Source organism: Tenebrio molitor, chromosome 1 (assembly GCF_963966145.1).
Source record: "Tenebrio molitor chromosome 1, icTenMoli1.1, whole genome shotgun sequence".
Classification (NCBI taxonomy): domain Eukaryota; kingdom Metazoa; phylum Arthropoda; class Insecta; order Coleoptera; family Tenebrionidae; genus Tenebrio; species Tenebrio molitor.
In genome coordinates this window covers 43350733-43365805 of record NC_091046.1, presented here as the reverse complement: position 1 = coordinate 43365805, position 15073 = coordinate 43350733, and the positions used below count along the sequence as shown (strand labels likewise).

Sequence of the window (15073 nt, the reverse complement as noted above, 5' to 3'; positions counted from 1 at the left end):
TTGACAGTTGTAATTAGAGCATGTTGACAGCTAACCTAAAATTTACAAACAAAAAATCTTTCTGTTTGTTTGCAATGTTTTGCATTAAAAATAGAATAACGTAACGATTCCTATTCTCCAAGCAAATATCTAAGGGCACCTTTTCTGAAAACAAACATGTTCAATTATGTCCCGATTAAACATAAATAAATGTCATTCATGTCAAACGGCGAGAAATTCAAACTTTACACACTAAATGGTTTATTTTTCCAACGCTCAGGATTTCATTTGAACGCATGATTTTTTCTGACATAATTTTTTATGCGAATTAACATTTCACTTGACGTAAATGATAAAATTGGATGATTTCGCACCTAGAAAGTTGGCCACGCTTTGCTTCGTTATATTTTCCATTTACATTATTAATTTAAATTGGGAAAATTAATCCGCATGTTGCTCTCCAAACACTGACAGATGGCCTTGTCTTGAACGTCAATAAGACAAATTGACTTAAGAGAAATAGCTTAAGTAGGCCTGAAACAAATTTTCAAACTGTGTCAGTTTGACACTCAAGTGTGGAGCTTTTCAGCAAACGTGTTTGCATTGCACCTGGCCCTTCTTATAGAAGGAATAAGCTCTTGCACCCTGCGGCTCTCTCAATGTTTGAACACTCCCACTCCCACGTTGTATTTTTAAACCAGCAGTAGGTGCTTTTACATTACTCTCAACCCCATAAAAATTGTTTTGCAAATTAATGTTCGCAATAATTACCGTGTTTATAATTTTTAAATGTCAGTAATGATGTGAGAAAATTAGATCCAAAGAAACGCCTGAACAATGGAAGAAACTGTAATCTTCTTATTTAATATTATATTGTGACCAGTGCAGCGTAACGCCTTGGGATAAATTCAAATTAATAAGAGTCATTACTGAGCTGTAATTATTTTTATATTGCTGGAGGTGTATTCGGGATTTGGTCGAACACATCTCGGACGTGTAGATTCATTTTAATAAAATATGTTTGATTTTCTTTGGATTGATGATACCTGAAGAATTTGTGCTGGAGGTGTATTCGAGGTGTGATCGAATACGCCTCGGACGTGCAGACTTACTTAAAGTAATCCGGCAATCAATCCCGCTGAACCTCAAAGTGTCCCGACACACAGAGTTCATCCGTTCGATTCGATCCTAACAATGTCGTCGTTTTCAGTCACTTCTCCGTACGGCCGACCAGTTGAAGATCAAAGGCCTGTGCGAACCCCCCGACGAAAAGGAGAACTCGCCGATCGAACCGCAGTACTTCGCCAAAGGTTTCTCCAAAGTTAGAAAGTCGTCCTCACCGAAACAGTTCAAACCGCAAGACAATAATAAGCGAAACAAGCAGAAAAAACCGCACTTGGACAATACGTCGGATAAGGAAGACAATGGCAGCGTAGACGGACATTCTTCAGACGAAGAACATGATATGCCAGTGGCTTTAAATGAACACAAGAGAAAAAGGGCGGAGCCTGAACAAATAAAACCACTCAACATGAGCAGTCATGGAATTATGACGGGACAGGTAATGGCCGCCTCAATAACGACGCTCTAACAATATTATCAAGCCAGTGGCCTGTCGACGCACCTCCAGAAAGTAGGTGTCACTTCTGGAGAAATAACGCGGTAACAGGAAATCGATCCGAGCTTTTCGGAGCGTCAACAGTAATTTTGATTTGTAGTATTCGCGAAGCTCGAAGTGTTTTTGTTTGGGTGTTGTTGGGCCACTGGACCGTCTACTAACCCACTAACCGTGACATTTTTTCCCGCACTGACAGACGATCTTCTCTCAGTTCGGAGTAGACACAGATGACTTCCCTCCAGAGCCTCCGGCGCCTTCAGCGATCCCCGTCGGCCACGTGGAGATGCAGGACCACTCGCCGACGAGGACCCTCCTCACCAACACCATTCATCGAACGGACATCTCCGACTCCAACGTCAAGTACTGCGACATCAAGAAGGAGGCGGACATCAAGTTCGAGACGTTGCGGTCGTACGATCAGGACTCGCTGCTCGAGATGGACTCGCACATGTCCGGCCCGGACCACTCCATGGACAGCCACGAGGACGAGCAGAGCATGCACCAGATGATGGTGACGCCGGAGCTGATGGGCATGATGCCCGGGGTTTCGAACAGACTAGGTAGACCAGACGGCTCTCGCCCGAACTTGTCTCAGCTGTTGTTTGCAGAATTAAGTAGCAACGAAGTACCTGCATTAAAAAACAACGGCCACTCGGAGAGCATACATCACACGCCGAGATCTCACGGGGGCGGCCCGAAAACATGGACTCAGGAAGACATGGATATGGCCTTAGACGCTTTAAGAAACCACAACATGAGCCTAACAAAAGTGAGTGGTCGAGTTGTCTGAGAGTCGTACTCATTTTCGTTGCAGGCTTCAGCAACTTACGGTATTCCCTCCACTACGCTATGGCAAAGAGCGCATAGGTTAGGAATAGATACGCCAAAGAAGGAAGGTCCGACCAAGTCGTGGACCGAAGAGAATCTCAACAGTGCGCTGGAGGCGCTCAGGACCGGAACCATTTCCGCCAACAAAGCCAGTAAAGCTTACGGTGAGATTCCCACTCAATCTTTTCGTTTTTACAAATAATCTAAGAATTAGGGACAAAGTTCGATGCGAAATACGACAGTTTCAAATGTGAATCCATCAGAGACTTGCATTCACACAACTTTCAAAGTTTCACAACTTGCCGACGGGTTTAGACGATATTCTTGGTGGCGAAAGGGTCCAAACAACTCGCGCAACAACAATAAAATAAAAGTTCAACGAAAAACTTTTTAATTTGCGTTAGGGACGCGCCTTCAGATGTGACAATTTGGTTAGGGGAAGATTTTTAAATCTCACTTGCTACATTCTCGAAAAGTCACTTCTAGGGTAGTTCAATATAGAGTCATTTTTAATGAAAGTATTAGATCCTAGATTTGCCCAATCGTGACTTTCATAAAGAAAGAGGAGAAGAAAACAGGAAAAAATGCAAGGTCTTTTCTCCTTTCTCCAAGACAAAAGAATATAAATATGAAAATACATTCCAGGTATAATATAACTCGATTAAGTTTCTAAATAAAATAAAAAGTCTTCTGTTAGAAAATGTGGTAGCCATATTTAAATCCCAAATACAATGCTTTTTTGACCGGGGTAACTTTTTCGTTGTGATTTAGGTTTTCATTATTACGACGAATGCCATTTTTCGCTATTCCCGATTTACATAAGGTTTGTTAAAAAAATATTTTAGGTTAACTATCGCAAAGTTAGGTTATAATAAAGCTTTTCGCCACTTACTGATAGACTGTCCATTTTTCTCATTGGGTTGTGGGTTTATAAAAAGATTTGAAAATACACTATGCCCTCAAATTGACTGACATTTTCAAATTAAATTTTGTCATCAACATAATAAAAGTAGGTACTAAAAACAACAAAATTTGAATTTTGCAGTAATTCAATACCACAAAAATAAAATCCCTTTTAGTTACTCGGGTCAAACAAAAAACAGACTTTAGATTTATTTGTTGGGCCTCTTTTGAAAGTGTCAACAGCATTTTTCAAATAATAAAAATGTCTTTTTTGTCGAGAGATCTTATAAACGAAACGAAACAACCTACAGTTGCGAGCATTAAATCGTGGTTGTCAAAGTCATTTTGAAATTTCCCGCTACAAATTAAAAATTTTGCCTGCTTGATTACGGCCAATGTTAATAAAACGTCAATAAAAATAAACTTGTCAAAGTTTTATTGTAAACATTCAAAATTATGGCCCCAATATCGTATTTTAACAGAGTAAAAATTAAATAAAAATTTCAGCAAAATCGCTGATAGAGACGGATGTGTCAGAAGCTAGGGTGACAACCACTTGAGATTTCCATAAAGTTGACAAGACAAGACAAGACAAGTAGAATTTATTAGAGGTTATGCCCGTTTCACATTAGAGCATTTTCCATTGCGTCAAAGAATTACCTTGACGACCAAAATGTATTACTGGTGACAGTACAATTAGGTATTCATAACCTCAATACTTAAAGCCCCAATTACACCATACTCTCATGAAATTTATGTCAGTTAAAACAAAACAGTTGCAGGCCATGCCAAAACATAAATTCTTTTCGAGCGGTTTGAAAAAAAAAATCTCACGTAAACTCATTGAAAAAGTACGAAAAAACTTTGAACTCATTTTTCTGGAAGCTAAAATTATTTATTTATTATTTCCTATAATTTCAAACAAATCAAAGAAAATATGTAGTCTGATTTGAATTCCGAGGATGACCTAGTTTAACCATGTTTTACACCATGTTGAAGACTGAGTTTTATTACTTGTTGTTGATGTTTCACGAAATAGCAGTTTTCTTTTACCATAACCTCAATTTCTTGTTTATCATTTTTTAACTAGAATTTGCTTATCTTATACTCTGAATCCTGGTTATGAATTTGTGTGTACAATCTGCACCAACATATTACAAATGACACTGACAGCACGGATGTCGTTGAAAACGACTATACAGGGTGTTTCTGAAATAGGTGCATTAATTTTAACTGGTAATAGAACTCGTCAAAAGGAACAACTTTTCTATCTACCATTTTGCCGAAAAACGATGTTTAATTCCAAAAAAAAATTGGAGAGATTTTTCACTAAATACTGCAATGGCTAATTGAGATCAGCGCTAATATGAAAAAAACATCCATTTTCATCCAGAAAACGTGTTTTAACGCCGAAATCGAAATTCAAATAAATCTACCCATATAGCAAAAAAATCCCCTTCGTAAGAATCTGGTTGTTTCACGTTTTTAGGTGGCTTAGTTTTGGAGATATGAACGGTTTTAGGAAAATCTTTCCTATTTTTTAAGCCATTACGCAACGTTTTTCGCCAAAATGACAGAGAGAAAAGTTGTTCCTTTTGATGAGTTCTATTACCAGTTAAAATTAATGCACTTATTTCAGAAACACCCTGTATAACTCTAGATTCTTTTAAAAAATGGACTACAGTTGGTTGCAAAAAAAAAACGGGAAACAAAAATTTTCCTAATGTAAATTTGGTTTTGTCCATTTGTCAATTAACTGCCTACTTGACAATACCTATCAAATAATTTAAAAAAATGTCATTGAATTTTGACGTTAATTCTAACCTATCTCTCGTAAGAAGGTTTCACACTATGAAAAACATTGTAAAAATGCGTCAATTTTGTTCTGACAGTGGAAAATTTCCAAAATAGTGTTGGGGAAAATTTAATTGAGGTTATGAACCTGTCAAAGTGTGTTAAATCACTTAAATCTCAAAAACGTTAAAAGAGATCATGAAAACATCGGTTGCTTATTACTGTGGCTGTCAAACTTAGTTCAAAGCTGCCAATATGTAAAGTAGAAAATACTAGAAAGTAACTCTGCCAACTTTACTTTTTATTGAGTAGAGTGAGTAAATTAAAGAAACTGAATTTTTAAAAAATGCTCAAAGTAAATGGCCTTGACAGTAACCATTTTGTTACTAAAATTTAGGATTATAAAACTTTTATGTAGGTAGGTACTTATCATTAAAAAAGACATCAATCTCTTATCCAGAGAAACTTCCTTCTCTTCGTTGAAGTGAAAACGGAAGAATTCTTTGATTACTTAGTTGCTGTTATGTCAATTAACCAAAATATCGTCTAAACCCTGACAGATGGCCTCGAGTTAAGAAAAAGTTTTACAATTTTGATTGCGACATTTTGATGCTTCACAACATTTCGCTGCTAGGAAGATAAGTTCAGGGTACTCGAGTAAAACGACTTAATCGTACAAAACAGATGTTTTATTTATTAAAAAATCACCTTACGAACTGTCATTAGCTTGTGAATTAGAAGACCGGACCTATAAAGTCCTTGTCACGTTATCTTTTGTCTTGCGAAGAAATTTCAAGGGTCGCCGACAGTTTATAATTAGTGGTCTGCATTTTAGGTATTCCCAGCAGTACCTTGTACAAAATAGCCCGACGAGAAGGTATCAGACTAGCGGCCCCTTTCAACGCGGCCCCGACGACGTGGACGCCGGAAGACCTCGAAAAAGCCTTAGAATCCATCAGATCTGGCCAGACGTCCGTGCAGAAAGCCTCGACGGAATTCGGCATTCCCACGGGGACCCTCTACGGCAGATGCAAGCGGGAGGGGATAGAACTGTCGAGGTCGAACCCGACGCCGTGGTCGGAGGACGCGATGGGAGAGGCTTTGGAAGCCGTCAGGTCAGTTGAGACGCACCAAGCCGACACGCGAATACGAAACGTGTTGTGTGTTCGCAGATTGGGACACATGTCCATCAACCAAGCTGCCATACACTACAATCTGCCTTATTCCTCGCTGTATGGCAGATTCAAGAGGGGCATCAAATACGAATCGGACAATATCGAACCCAACTCGGACAGCCAGTCCCAGATCGACGGACACACTTTCGGCATGGAATACGCCAATACTCACCAACAAATCCAGTACCAGAATCAAACGAACAGCTGAGATATAGTTTTTAACTTCGATAGTTTTTAGTCTAGTGAATATTCTAATTTGGAGATTTGATAAAGAGACAGGAGTTTTCTGTTTGAAATAATTGTGATGATGGAAGTGCGTCGGCTTAGTTTCATGTACTGGATAAGAGACTTAAGTTAATTGGAAATTACCGATTTAGGCTGTTGTACTAAGATACTTACTTTCGATTTTATTTATACAGATCGATTCTAGGATAAGTTGCCTTTTTTTAAGGCGATATTACAAAGTGCAATATTAAACCATTTAATACCATTAGGTCTAGTGTACAGATCATCTTGTATATTCTTCTAGCTAATTTATTCGAGGCAATGCTCTTGTTGCTAGCTATGGGTTCTTGTATATAATTTCCGTTAATGATAATTATTGTTTTATTTACCTCAACGTTGCTACATTTATTTTTGCTATTTATGTACTTAGACATTAATTTATTACGTTTTTTTAGACCTCCGAGCGACTACTGAGTGATTTTATTATTCTTTTTTTTTTTGTTTTTAATAAAAATCTGAAACTTGTCACATTTTTTCCCTCCCGAATGAGAAGCCCGTCGTGTAAAATAAAATGTATTTATTCCAAACGTGTACCAGGTGTTTCACATATATTTTTTACATTAAAATTACAAATATACATTCAAAACGTACGTTGTTGTTTTACAAAAATAAATCGGAAGAGGATTGTCGGGGTCAAGCACATCGACTAATCACACCGAGAATGACAAAATTGCTAGATTTAGGAGCCATTTAGAGCGCTATGACGGACACCTGAACGCGGTGTTACCTTAACCGTAGTCTAGAAGCATCAACACTTAATCTATTTACAGTACAAATACTCAGTCAGGTACATAAAAATTTTGAAACGAAATCTTCGAGGCGGCAGTTCAAATCTCCCGCTCGACCAGCGCCATCTACCAACTAAACGCTAGTGCCGTTGATGCAGTTTGTGATGTTGTGATTGTAAGAACGTGAGTATTGAAGTGATATTGAGAGCGGTTCGTACAATCACATTCTTCTCATCTCAGTCTCATTTTACTGTCATTATTGTAACCCTAAAAGTACGCGGACTCGTGACAGGTCCAGGTCACAACCTCATCACTTGTCGTCGAAGGGTGTCTTGACGAAGTACGTCGTCAAGTTGCCCTTCCCCTTGACGTACGTCACCCCCCGGCACTCGCACGAGTAGCCTGCGTTGACGAGAATCTTGGCCGTCCCCTCGGTCACCTGGATGCGCCCCATGATGCCGCACGAGTCCATCCTGGAGGCGACGTTGACGGTGTTGCCCCAGATGTCGTACTGGGGCTTCTGCGCCCCCACCACGCCCGCGATCACGGGCCCGTGGTTGAGTCCTGCAACAAAACGCGAGTGGTGACGTCACGCACGGGATGCTGTCACCGCGTGCGTACCGACTCGCAGCTTGAATCTTTGGAAGGCGTCTCTGTTGATCTGGTCGAGGCTCGTCATCAGCGACACGGCAAAGTCCACCAGAGCGACGATAATGTGCTCTTCCTTCCGACTTGCTTCCTGAAATTGATCAACGAGTCAAATTTGTTTGCGGAAATTCGATACCGGCCGCTAGATCTGACGTTATTTACCTTGAACATGTCCTAGAAAATTTTGTAGGTTTGCGGGAAAAAACAATTTTCAGGATTTTACCAGATTTCGGCGGGCGCAAGCTGCGACTGGCAAATTATAAATAAACGACCGCGAAGCTAAACAGAAATGCAGCAAATCGCGTTCGAGAGAGAGCGTTTTGGACCGCAGGCGGATTGCGTTGTTTTATGAAAGAGCGGGCGTCTTGTAAACTCATAAAACTACCACTGTCCATTATTTACAATCCCGCGATAAATTCTGTTTATTGCACGCTTTTATGGGGTGTAAATGCTACAAAGTGGTAACATCCGCCTCGGTTACTTTGTGCACCAGGTTTACTCCAAAGATACCAACAAAATCATAATTGGGACGTTACAGAGCGGCTCGGTAATTCGACACCTGATCAGAAGCGTGCGTCAGGGCGTCTCCGTTGCGAATGGCTTTACGAGGTGCCGCTCCCCTCGCACGAGCACATTTATTAGACTTCGTCCTACACCTGTTTGCTCCAATGAAACGACCTAAGTCACGCTGTTGAGGTCTCGCGGCCGTCTGACTGGACGGGTGTGGTTTGCAATTCAGTCGTGTCCCACCTGAGCCACCCTCCACCGCCCCGAGACCAAGCCCCTTTGGCGAAAGAAGCGTCAGCAAAAAGCAAGCAGTCCCAGCTGCTACCCACCGTGCTGTTCTCCTCCTCCCCCGGCCTCAGCCCCGAGGCCAGCATGTAGGTGCTGCCGATGGTCTTGATCTTCTCGATGCAGCTGAACTTCGGCTTGAGCAGCAGCTGCAACAACAAACCGTCAGATAAAACCGGGGCGGGGGGCGCCACTCGTTACTTTGTCGAACTCGCAGATGATCTCGTTGAGCAACCGCAGACATTCTAATCCCTGTTTATTGACGTCGCTCTCGTCGTAAAACTCTTTGTAGTTGGGTATCGATGCGAACATCACCGCTATACACGAGTACCTCTCGTGATAGAGTTCCTGCGTGTCCCTCGAGGCCAAGAAGTGCTCGGCCACGTGTGCCGGGAGGATGTTCTCCAACAGGATCTGGAAATATCGAAATGACGTTTCGCGCGGATGAATTCGCTTGTTTGCTCGCCTTGTTGATTCCTCGCATCGTCTCCACTTCTTCTTGTTCCACTTTGAGCTTGGCTTTCCACAAGAAGTCGGTGCGGGAGGTGAACTCGATTTGCCGGTCCAGAATGTGGAAGAAGATGACGACGACGGTGAGGACCAGCGCGCTCTTGGCCTCCAGCGGTATCGCAAGAAATCTAAACAATTTATTTCAAGGACGTGATCGACGCATGAGTGCCACGCACGTACTTGTCATTGTGGTAGTCCTTGAAGAATTCCATGTAGCTGTACAGAACGATATGAATTATCACAGACGCGACCATCAACAGCAGCTTCAAGATGAATCCCATCCGGAGGAAGACCGAAATGGCCGCCAGCGCCAGAGCCGAGTTGTACAAATACGTCTGCAACACACAGAAAGTGTGACGTTCGCGATCCGGCAGCTGCACCCATTAATTACCGGGACGTATTCCATGGTGTAGGTGTCGACGTCCATCTCGTCTGTGAGAGCGCTCGCCGTCCCATTTGTCTCGTTCCTGTCTAATGGGAAATAGGATTGTATAGGGATCGGCACAGGATCGTAATCCACCTGGAAGAGGAGCATCATTAAGGGAAATAATTGAATTTCCACCTAATATCGCGAAGAAAACAAACGCGCACTTCACAGCTGACAAACATCTAATTTCAAGCTAGAGCAAGCGGCAATTTGCGGCCGGTAATCCGCGAAGACGTACCAAGGTGACGACGGCGCACGCCGAGATCAGGGTCACGGAGACGAGGAATATAGCCAGACGGAGGCATCGGCTGCTGGTGACGACTTCTCCGGGAGGGGAGCAGGCTCCGGGTTCGTCGGACGGGGTGTCCGAAGGGGGGCGCGGACCGCAGCAGCCGTCCAGCCAACACAGGTAGACGAACACGGTGAGGACCACCAGGGTGGGGCCCAGAGTACCGTAAAGAACGATCGTCCTGAAAACAGACGACGTTATGATTAAGTCGATGTCAATGAATTGCATTTTTTACACTTGACTCCTACAGGTCAGTCACAAGGGAGGTTTGGGGCGATTTGTTCTCAAAGTGTGGAGGACAGGTGATATTTGGTGATTTTGTGTGCACGTATCTCAGTTGTGCTGCTGCAGATGATAAAGTGCAAAAAGTATTGCCAATAAGGCGTTTAGATTGTTCCTACGACAAAATTAAATTTTGAATAAAAATTCCCGTGAAACTTAAGTAAGGGGCGAATAGGGATTGGACAGGAGTTTCCGCATTCAAATAGTGAAGTTAACAGAGGGTGCTAGGATTAGTAGAAGGGGCAGCTACTGCAAAAGTTTCCAAAACTTATAATCTGTTTATTCCGCTGGGCATAAATTTACCTGACATGACATTAAATTTCTCCTCAAAGTTGGCATTGAAGAGTCGATTGTGAACGCACCACTCGTCAGCCTGCAGAGTATAAATACAAATAACGCAAAAAGTGAGGTTAGATATAGGCTGATTTTTTAACAATGAACCCTCAACACTGCAATTTACACCCAAAATATAGCTTGCACCATTATACACTTTTGATCTAGGGTGAAAATGTTCATAATAGAGAAATTGAGGTTATGTAGAGATATTAGTAGCGCAACATGATAATAAATCTAATCTAATAACAACCAATTTCAGAGTTTAATAAATGTCTCACTTTGCGAGGTATTTTTAATGGGCACGTTCAAATTTTAAATGCGAGTTTGCGTAAAGTCCATTCAAAAATTAAAAAAAACACCAACGTCGTATTTTCCTCGATAATTACTATCGGCAACGGTGTTTAGCGTAAAATTTGGTGAGAATTGTAATTGTGAGGTTAAGTGTTTATTAAATGTCTTGTTTTTCTGGGCATGTTTAAGTAAAAATAATAATAAGAATCAATAAATAAATGAAACGTGCTGCTAATAAAACAATATGAACGGAATTCAAAGCAATTGAATTTTATTTTGAATCAAAAAAATGTCATAATTTATAATTACCAACATACACTCACCGGCACAAAAAACGACTCATTATGATTTCTTTAATAAATGATCTTGAAATTATATTTGTGCTTATTTTTCTTTATTATAGTTAAATTGGGATATTTTCAATGATTGGGAGGGCTATGGTCACCATGGCAACCGAATTGTTTTGTTTAAATAAATTATTAGAAAATTTGCGTTACTTCCACGTTGTGTTTTTGTCGGTTGATTTACGTGTTAAAAGATTTAATGTGACAATACGAGATACTAATTCAAAATGCTGTTCAAATTTTGGCAATTTTTCATAACATTAAATTTTTTCTGAAAAATTACTTTTATTTTTTTTTTTCATTAAAATTTTATTTGCTGTTTAATGTTTTGTTTGTCGGATATTCTTTGGCAAAGAATAACTTAAATAACACTTATCAATACAACATGATAACAAAAAATTTTTCTAAGACAATGAATTACTTAATTATATTCATAAAATTCAAAGTGAGTCGTTTTTTGGACCGGTCAGTGTAGTATGAAAAAATATACCTAGGGTTTTTTAAATTTTACCAATCTAAAGCAACAGGTGGTGGTTTTGGTGGTTTTTTGATTTTTGAATAGACGTTAGGTACTTTCAAGGACATTAAAAATGACAGGCGTTGGTAGGTTGTAGCCAATAGATATCATTAAGCTCTCTAAAGCGCTGTCGCTGTTTACACGGTCATGGCCTACTCTTATGCCAATTTCATTGAAAAACAGTATAGTTAAACAGCTGATCAGTAATCCGAGGCGCGTTCACAATCAACTCTTCAATGCCAACTTTGAGGAGAATGAACACCGAGATATCCAGGAATTTAAAAAGATTGTGACATAACGATTTGAATTTAAAGGAATTTTATATGAAGAATTCGTATTTTTTGACATTTGACAATTAGTTTCAAGCACCTTGGATGGAAAAAAATCCGTTATTTCGTATGGTGACATATGCATTTGATGAATTTTTTTACATTTTTTTTTTAAATTTCCGTTTTTCTGTTATTAAAATGTATTTTAATACGAGCAATAAAGAAATGATGATGATTTATTTGTTTATTTATTTTTGTTATTCCCCATGTTTGTCAAGGTAACAATTCAATTTTCTTCAATAGTTTTAGTGTTACCGTCTTTGCCATTGCCATTGAATGTTTTTGACATGTTAGGACACGATTGTCCGTTGCAAAAAGAACAAATAGAAGAAAAAAATTAAGAAAAACAAAAATGTTTTTAAATTTTTAAAACCATCCAAGCGCAGAGTGACTGTCAATAACGCCAAGAGTGTCCAGATTTCATAGTAAATAAAGGTATCAAGTTATAACTAAATAACGTATTACTGGCTGCATTTACATTTCGTTAGGATCGGAAAGTTATGTGAATGAGTCTGTATACATTTTTTTTATTTTGTATTTACTTTAAATGTAGAAATTATGCAAAAAAGAAATACAGGGGTTTTTGTCGGAGTTGCCACCTGTGACATGTGATACCGGGGCATCGTTCGCGTCTCGGTTTTGTGCAGGGTTCTCTGCGCGCTCATTGGCCGGCCAATGAGCGGACTCCGTTTGATCCCAACCTTCCGACAAATAGGTGACGCCCACCGAAATTCGGCCACTTTCGTTCACGCTCTAAACGTGTTCGTTTCCTTCACTCCTACATTCTCAAAAAAGACTGGGGCTCTGTAAAAGCAAGCTGAACAAAAAAGATTATACTTTTCTTCGAGAAGACCTGTATCTCGAGAGACGGGACCCAACCGGCTCTTTCCAGTGATTCTGGCGTGGAAGAAGAGGCAGCGGTCCACAAATCGACACCAGCCCTGAAGACGGATTCGACAGTTCGACCGCTCCAGAATAGTATATTACACTATAAGTGATGAAAGTGTCTGATTTTTCAACGAGCAATACATGATATACTCACGAGCGCCAGCGAGTGAGGATAGTATTGCGAGTTGAAAAATCGCACTTTGATCACGAATTGTGTATACTATTTTTTCCAACGTCGCTTATGAAAATGAGTCTCAATTTTAAATTTCTTTATAATTATTTTACTCCCCTATTTTTTGAATCTTCCGGATCTGGAGTTTCAATTAATGCAAATAACAGTGTTTAAAATTTTTATATTAATAAGTAGGTAGTAGATTGTTAAATCAATTTTCCTCACTAGTGAGTTTACTTTCTCCATTTTCCTCACTAGTAATGCAAACGCCTATTTTCCTCACTAAATTGAGTGATGAAAGTATCATTTTCATAAACGACATTGGAAAAAATATTGAAATTGCAAATTTGCTATCAATTTAGTCAATTCAAGGCAAACAATTTTTTTCATTTTCACATTCTTGTGTAACGTGAAAAAGCGAAATGTTTTGCTTGCTATATTTGAACTTTTTCGTAAGGATTTTCTTGTTGAAGATTATGTAAACGAAGATAGCCACGTTCCTCTTGCCGATTAATTTGACCGAATTTCCGAATTCCATTAAAATTTATAATTGAAAAACTAAGTAGATACGTCGGACTTATTTGATAAAGCTCGAGCAAAGTATTTACTTTAAACACACCTACTTATATGAAACGAGCTCGCCATAAAAATGAATAATTAACTGGAGCGTCGTGCGGGTCCCAAACGAAATTCTGAGCCAGTCTAATTACTTTAGAACGCGGCTTTTTGCATAATAATCAAATGAGTGCGGTAGAATCTGCATATTTAATTACGAAATTTCAGAAATTAAGCCACTTTTAAGTATTTCGTCGACGTAATGAAAGTGAATTTATTTTATACCGACGAGATCTTTCCCCTCCAAGTTTGGTGGTTGCACCGAGTACGCGAGGGGTGGGACACGTTTCTACCTCACTTCCAAGATGAGTGTTGCGTTAGAAACTGACAACAGAGGAAGTATTCAACTGGGAGGCCTACCTGGGAATGGTCGCGATCTGCATAACACACATAGCGAGGAAGATCGACGTGGCGAACGCGATGTAGCACCGGAACTCCGGGTCGGGCTGACTCCGGTACTCGCTTTCGTGGCGGCGGTTCCGGAACCAAAGTAGCGCCGGGTGCAGATCCTCGCTGTTCCACCATTTCCTGCGAAAATCGAAGAACGGAAATTACACACGCGCTGGATATTTAGTTCTCGTGAAGGGGCCGTTAAGGCATTGAACACTCACTTGCACTCCAAACACGTGCTGCGGTCCGGGAGCAGGTTAGACTCGATCATCGCCAGGGTCTGTGGAACAAATCGAATTTTAAGCTTTTAGTGACCGGTGCATTGTGCACGCAGCTCGCAAACGACAAAGCTTCTTTCAGGGTGTAGTCAAGCCGTTGAAAAATACTTCCAACAAGGGCGTTAATAAGCAAATCGATTTCTGAAGTGAAAACTTCTTTAGGCGCACCACATACATTTTATTAATTAATTAGTTTCATGCGACACGCTAAAATCGTTCGCAACACGCTAAGAAGATCGTTCGCAACATGCAATCAATAACGGGCGTCATAGAAGTTTTCACTTCTGTCGTGCGGTCTTAAGGACACACTCCTTTTTTTTTTAATACGATTATGTCAGTTTGGCGGGTTCAATGATTAGAAGTTATTTTTCGGATCAAACGTTTCAACACAGCTTTCAAACCGACCTTAAGGTACGATCCGGGCTGAAACAGCAAACGGGTCGTATTAGAAATTTTACATCCAAAAATAAATTAGAGGCACCAAAAAGTGTTCAACAAGGAAATCAATTTTCTTTTATTTTTGTAGCCGCAATAATTAGTTGTTGGTTTACATGTTTCGAAGAAAGGAGCTACGAAGGACATTAAGAATGCCATTTCTTTTGATTGAACACAATTTTTGTTAAATATTCTGTTTGATTCACAAAATCTACAAAGA

At 40.1% G+C, this 15073-nt stretch overlaps 2 protein-coding genes across 10 annotated transcripts in view; one reads left to right on the top strand and one right to left on the bottom strand.

Moving 5' to 3' along the window:
* LOC138122323 (protein tramtrack, alpha isoform-like) overlaps positions 1–7047 on the top strand; it is a 39810-nt gene extending 32763 nt beyond the window's left edge. For 3 of the 4 annotated variants that reach the window (XM_069036539.1, XM_069036536.1, XM_069036537.1), the window contains 6 exons: positions 1190–1540; positions 1794–2157; positions 2206–2366; positions 2412–2589; positions 5958–6237; positions 6295–7047. In XM_069036539.1, coding sequence (XP_068892640.1) covers positions 1190–1540; positions 1794–2157; positions 2206–2366; positions 2412–2589; positions 5958–6237; positions 6295–6505 — 1545 coding nt within the window. In that variant the 3' untranslated portion in view covers positions 6506–7047. The remainder of the gene's footprint in view (positions 1–1189; positions 1541–1793; positions 2158–2205; positions 2367–2411; positions 2590–5957; positions 6238–6294) is intronic. The other variant, XM_069036538.1, reaches the window with a different exon arrangement.
* Positions 7048–7082: 35 nt separating this feature from the next.
* Positions 7083–15073, bottom strand: part of LOC138122320 (adenylate cyclase type 2-like) — an 82024-nt gene continuing 74033 nt past the window's right edge. For 5 of the 6 annotated variants that reach the window (XM_069036526.1, XM_069036531.1, XM_069036530.1 and 2 more), the window contains 11 exons: positions 14824–14841; positions 14362–14420; positions 14111–14278; positions 9926–10157; positions 9652–9780; positions 9441–9595; positions 9217–9388; positions 8952–9164; positions 8795–8899; positions 7932–8049; positions 7083–7874 (listed from right to left, as the gene is read on the bottom strand). In XM_069036526.1, the coding sequence (XP_068892627.1) occupies positions 7621–7874; positions 7932–8049; positions 8795–8899; positions 8952–9164; positions 9217–9388; positions 9441–9595; positions 9652–9780; positions 9926–10157; positions 14111–14278; positions 14362–14420; positions 14824–14841 (1623 nt within the window). In that variant the 3' untranslated portion in view covers positions 7083–7620. The remainder of the gene's footprint in view (positions 7875–7931; positions 8050–8794; positions 8900–8951; positions 9165–9216; positions 9389–9440; positions 9596–9651; positions 9781–9925; positions 10158–14110; positions 14279–14361; positions 14421–14823; positions 14842–15073) is intronic. The other variant, XM_069036529.1, reaches the window with a different exon arrangement.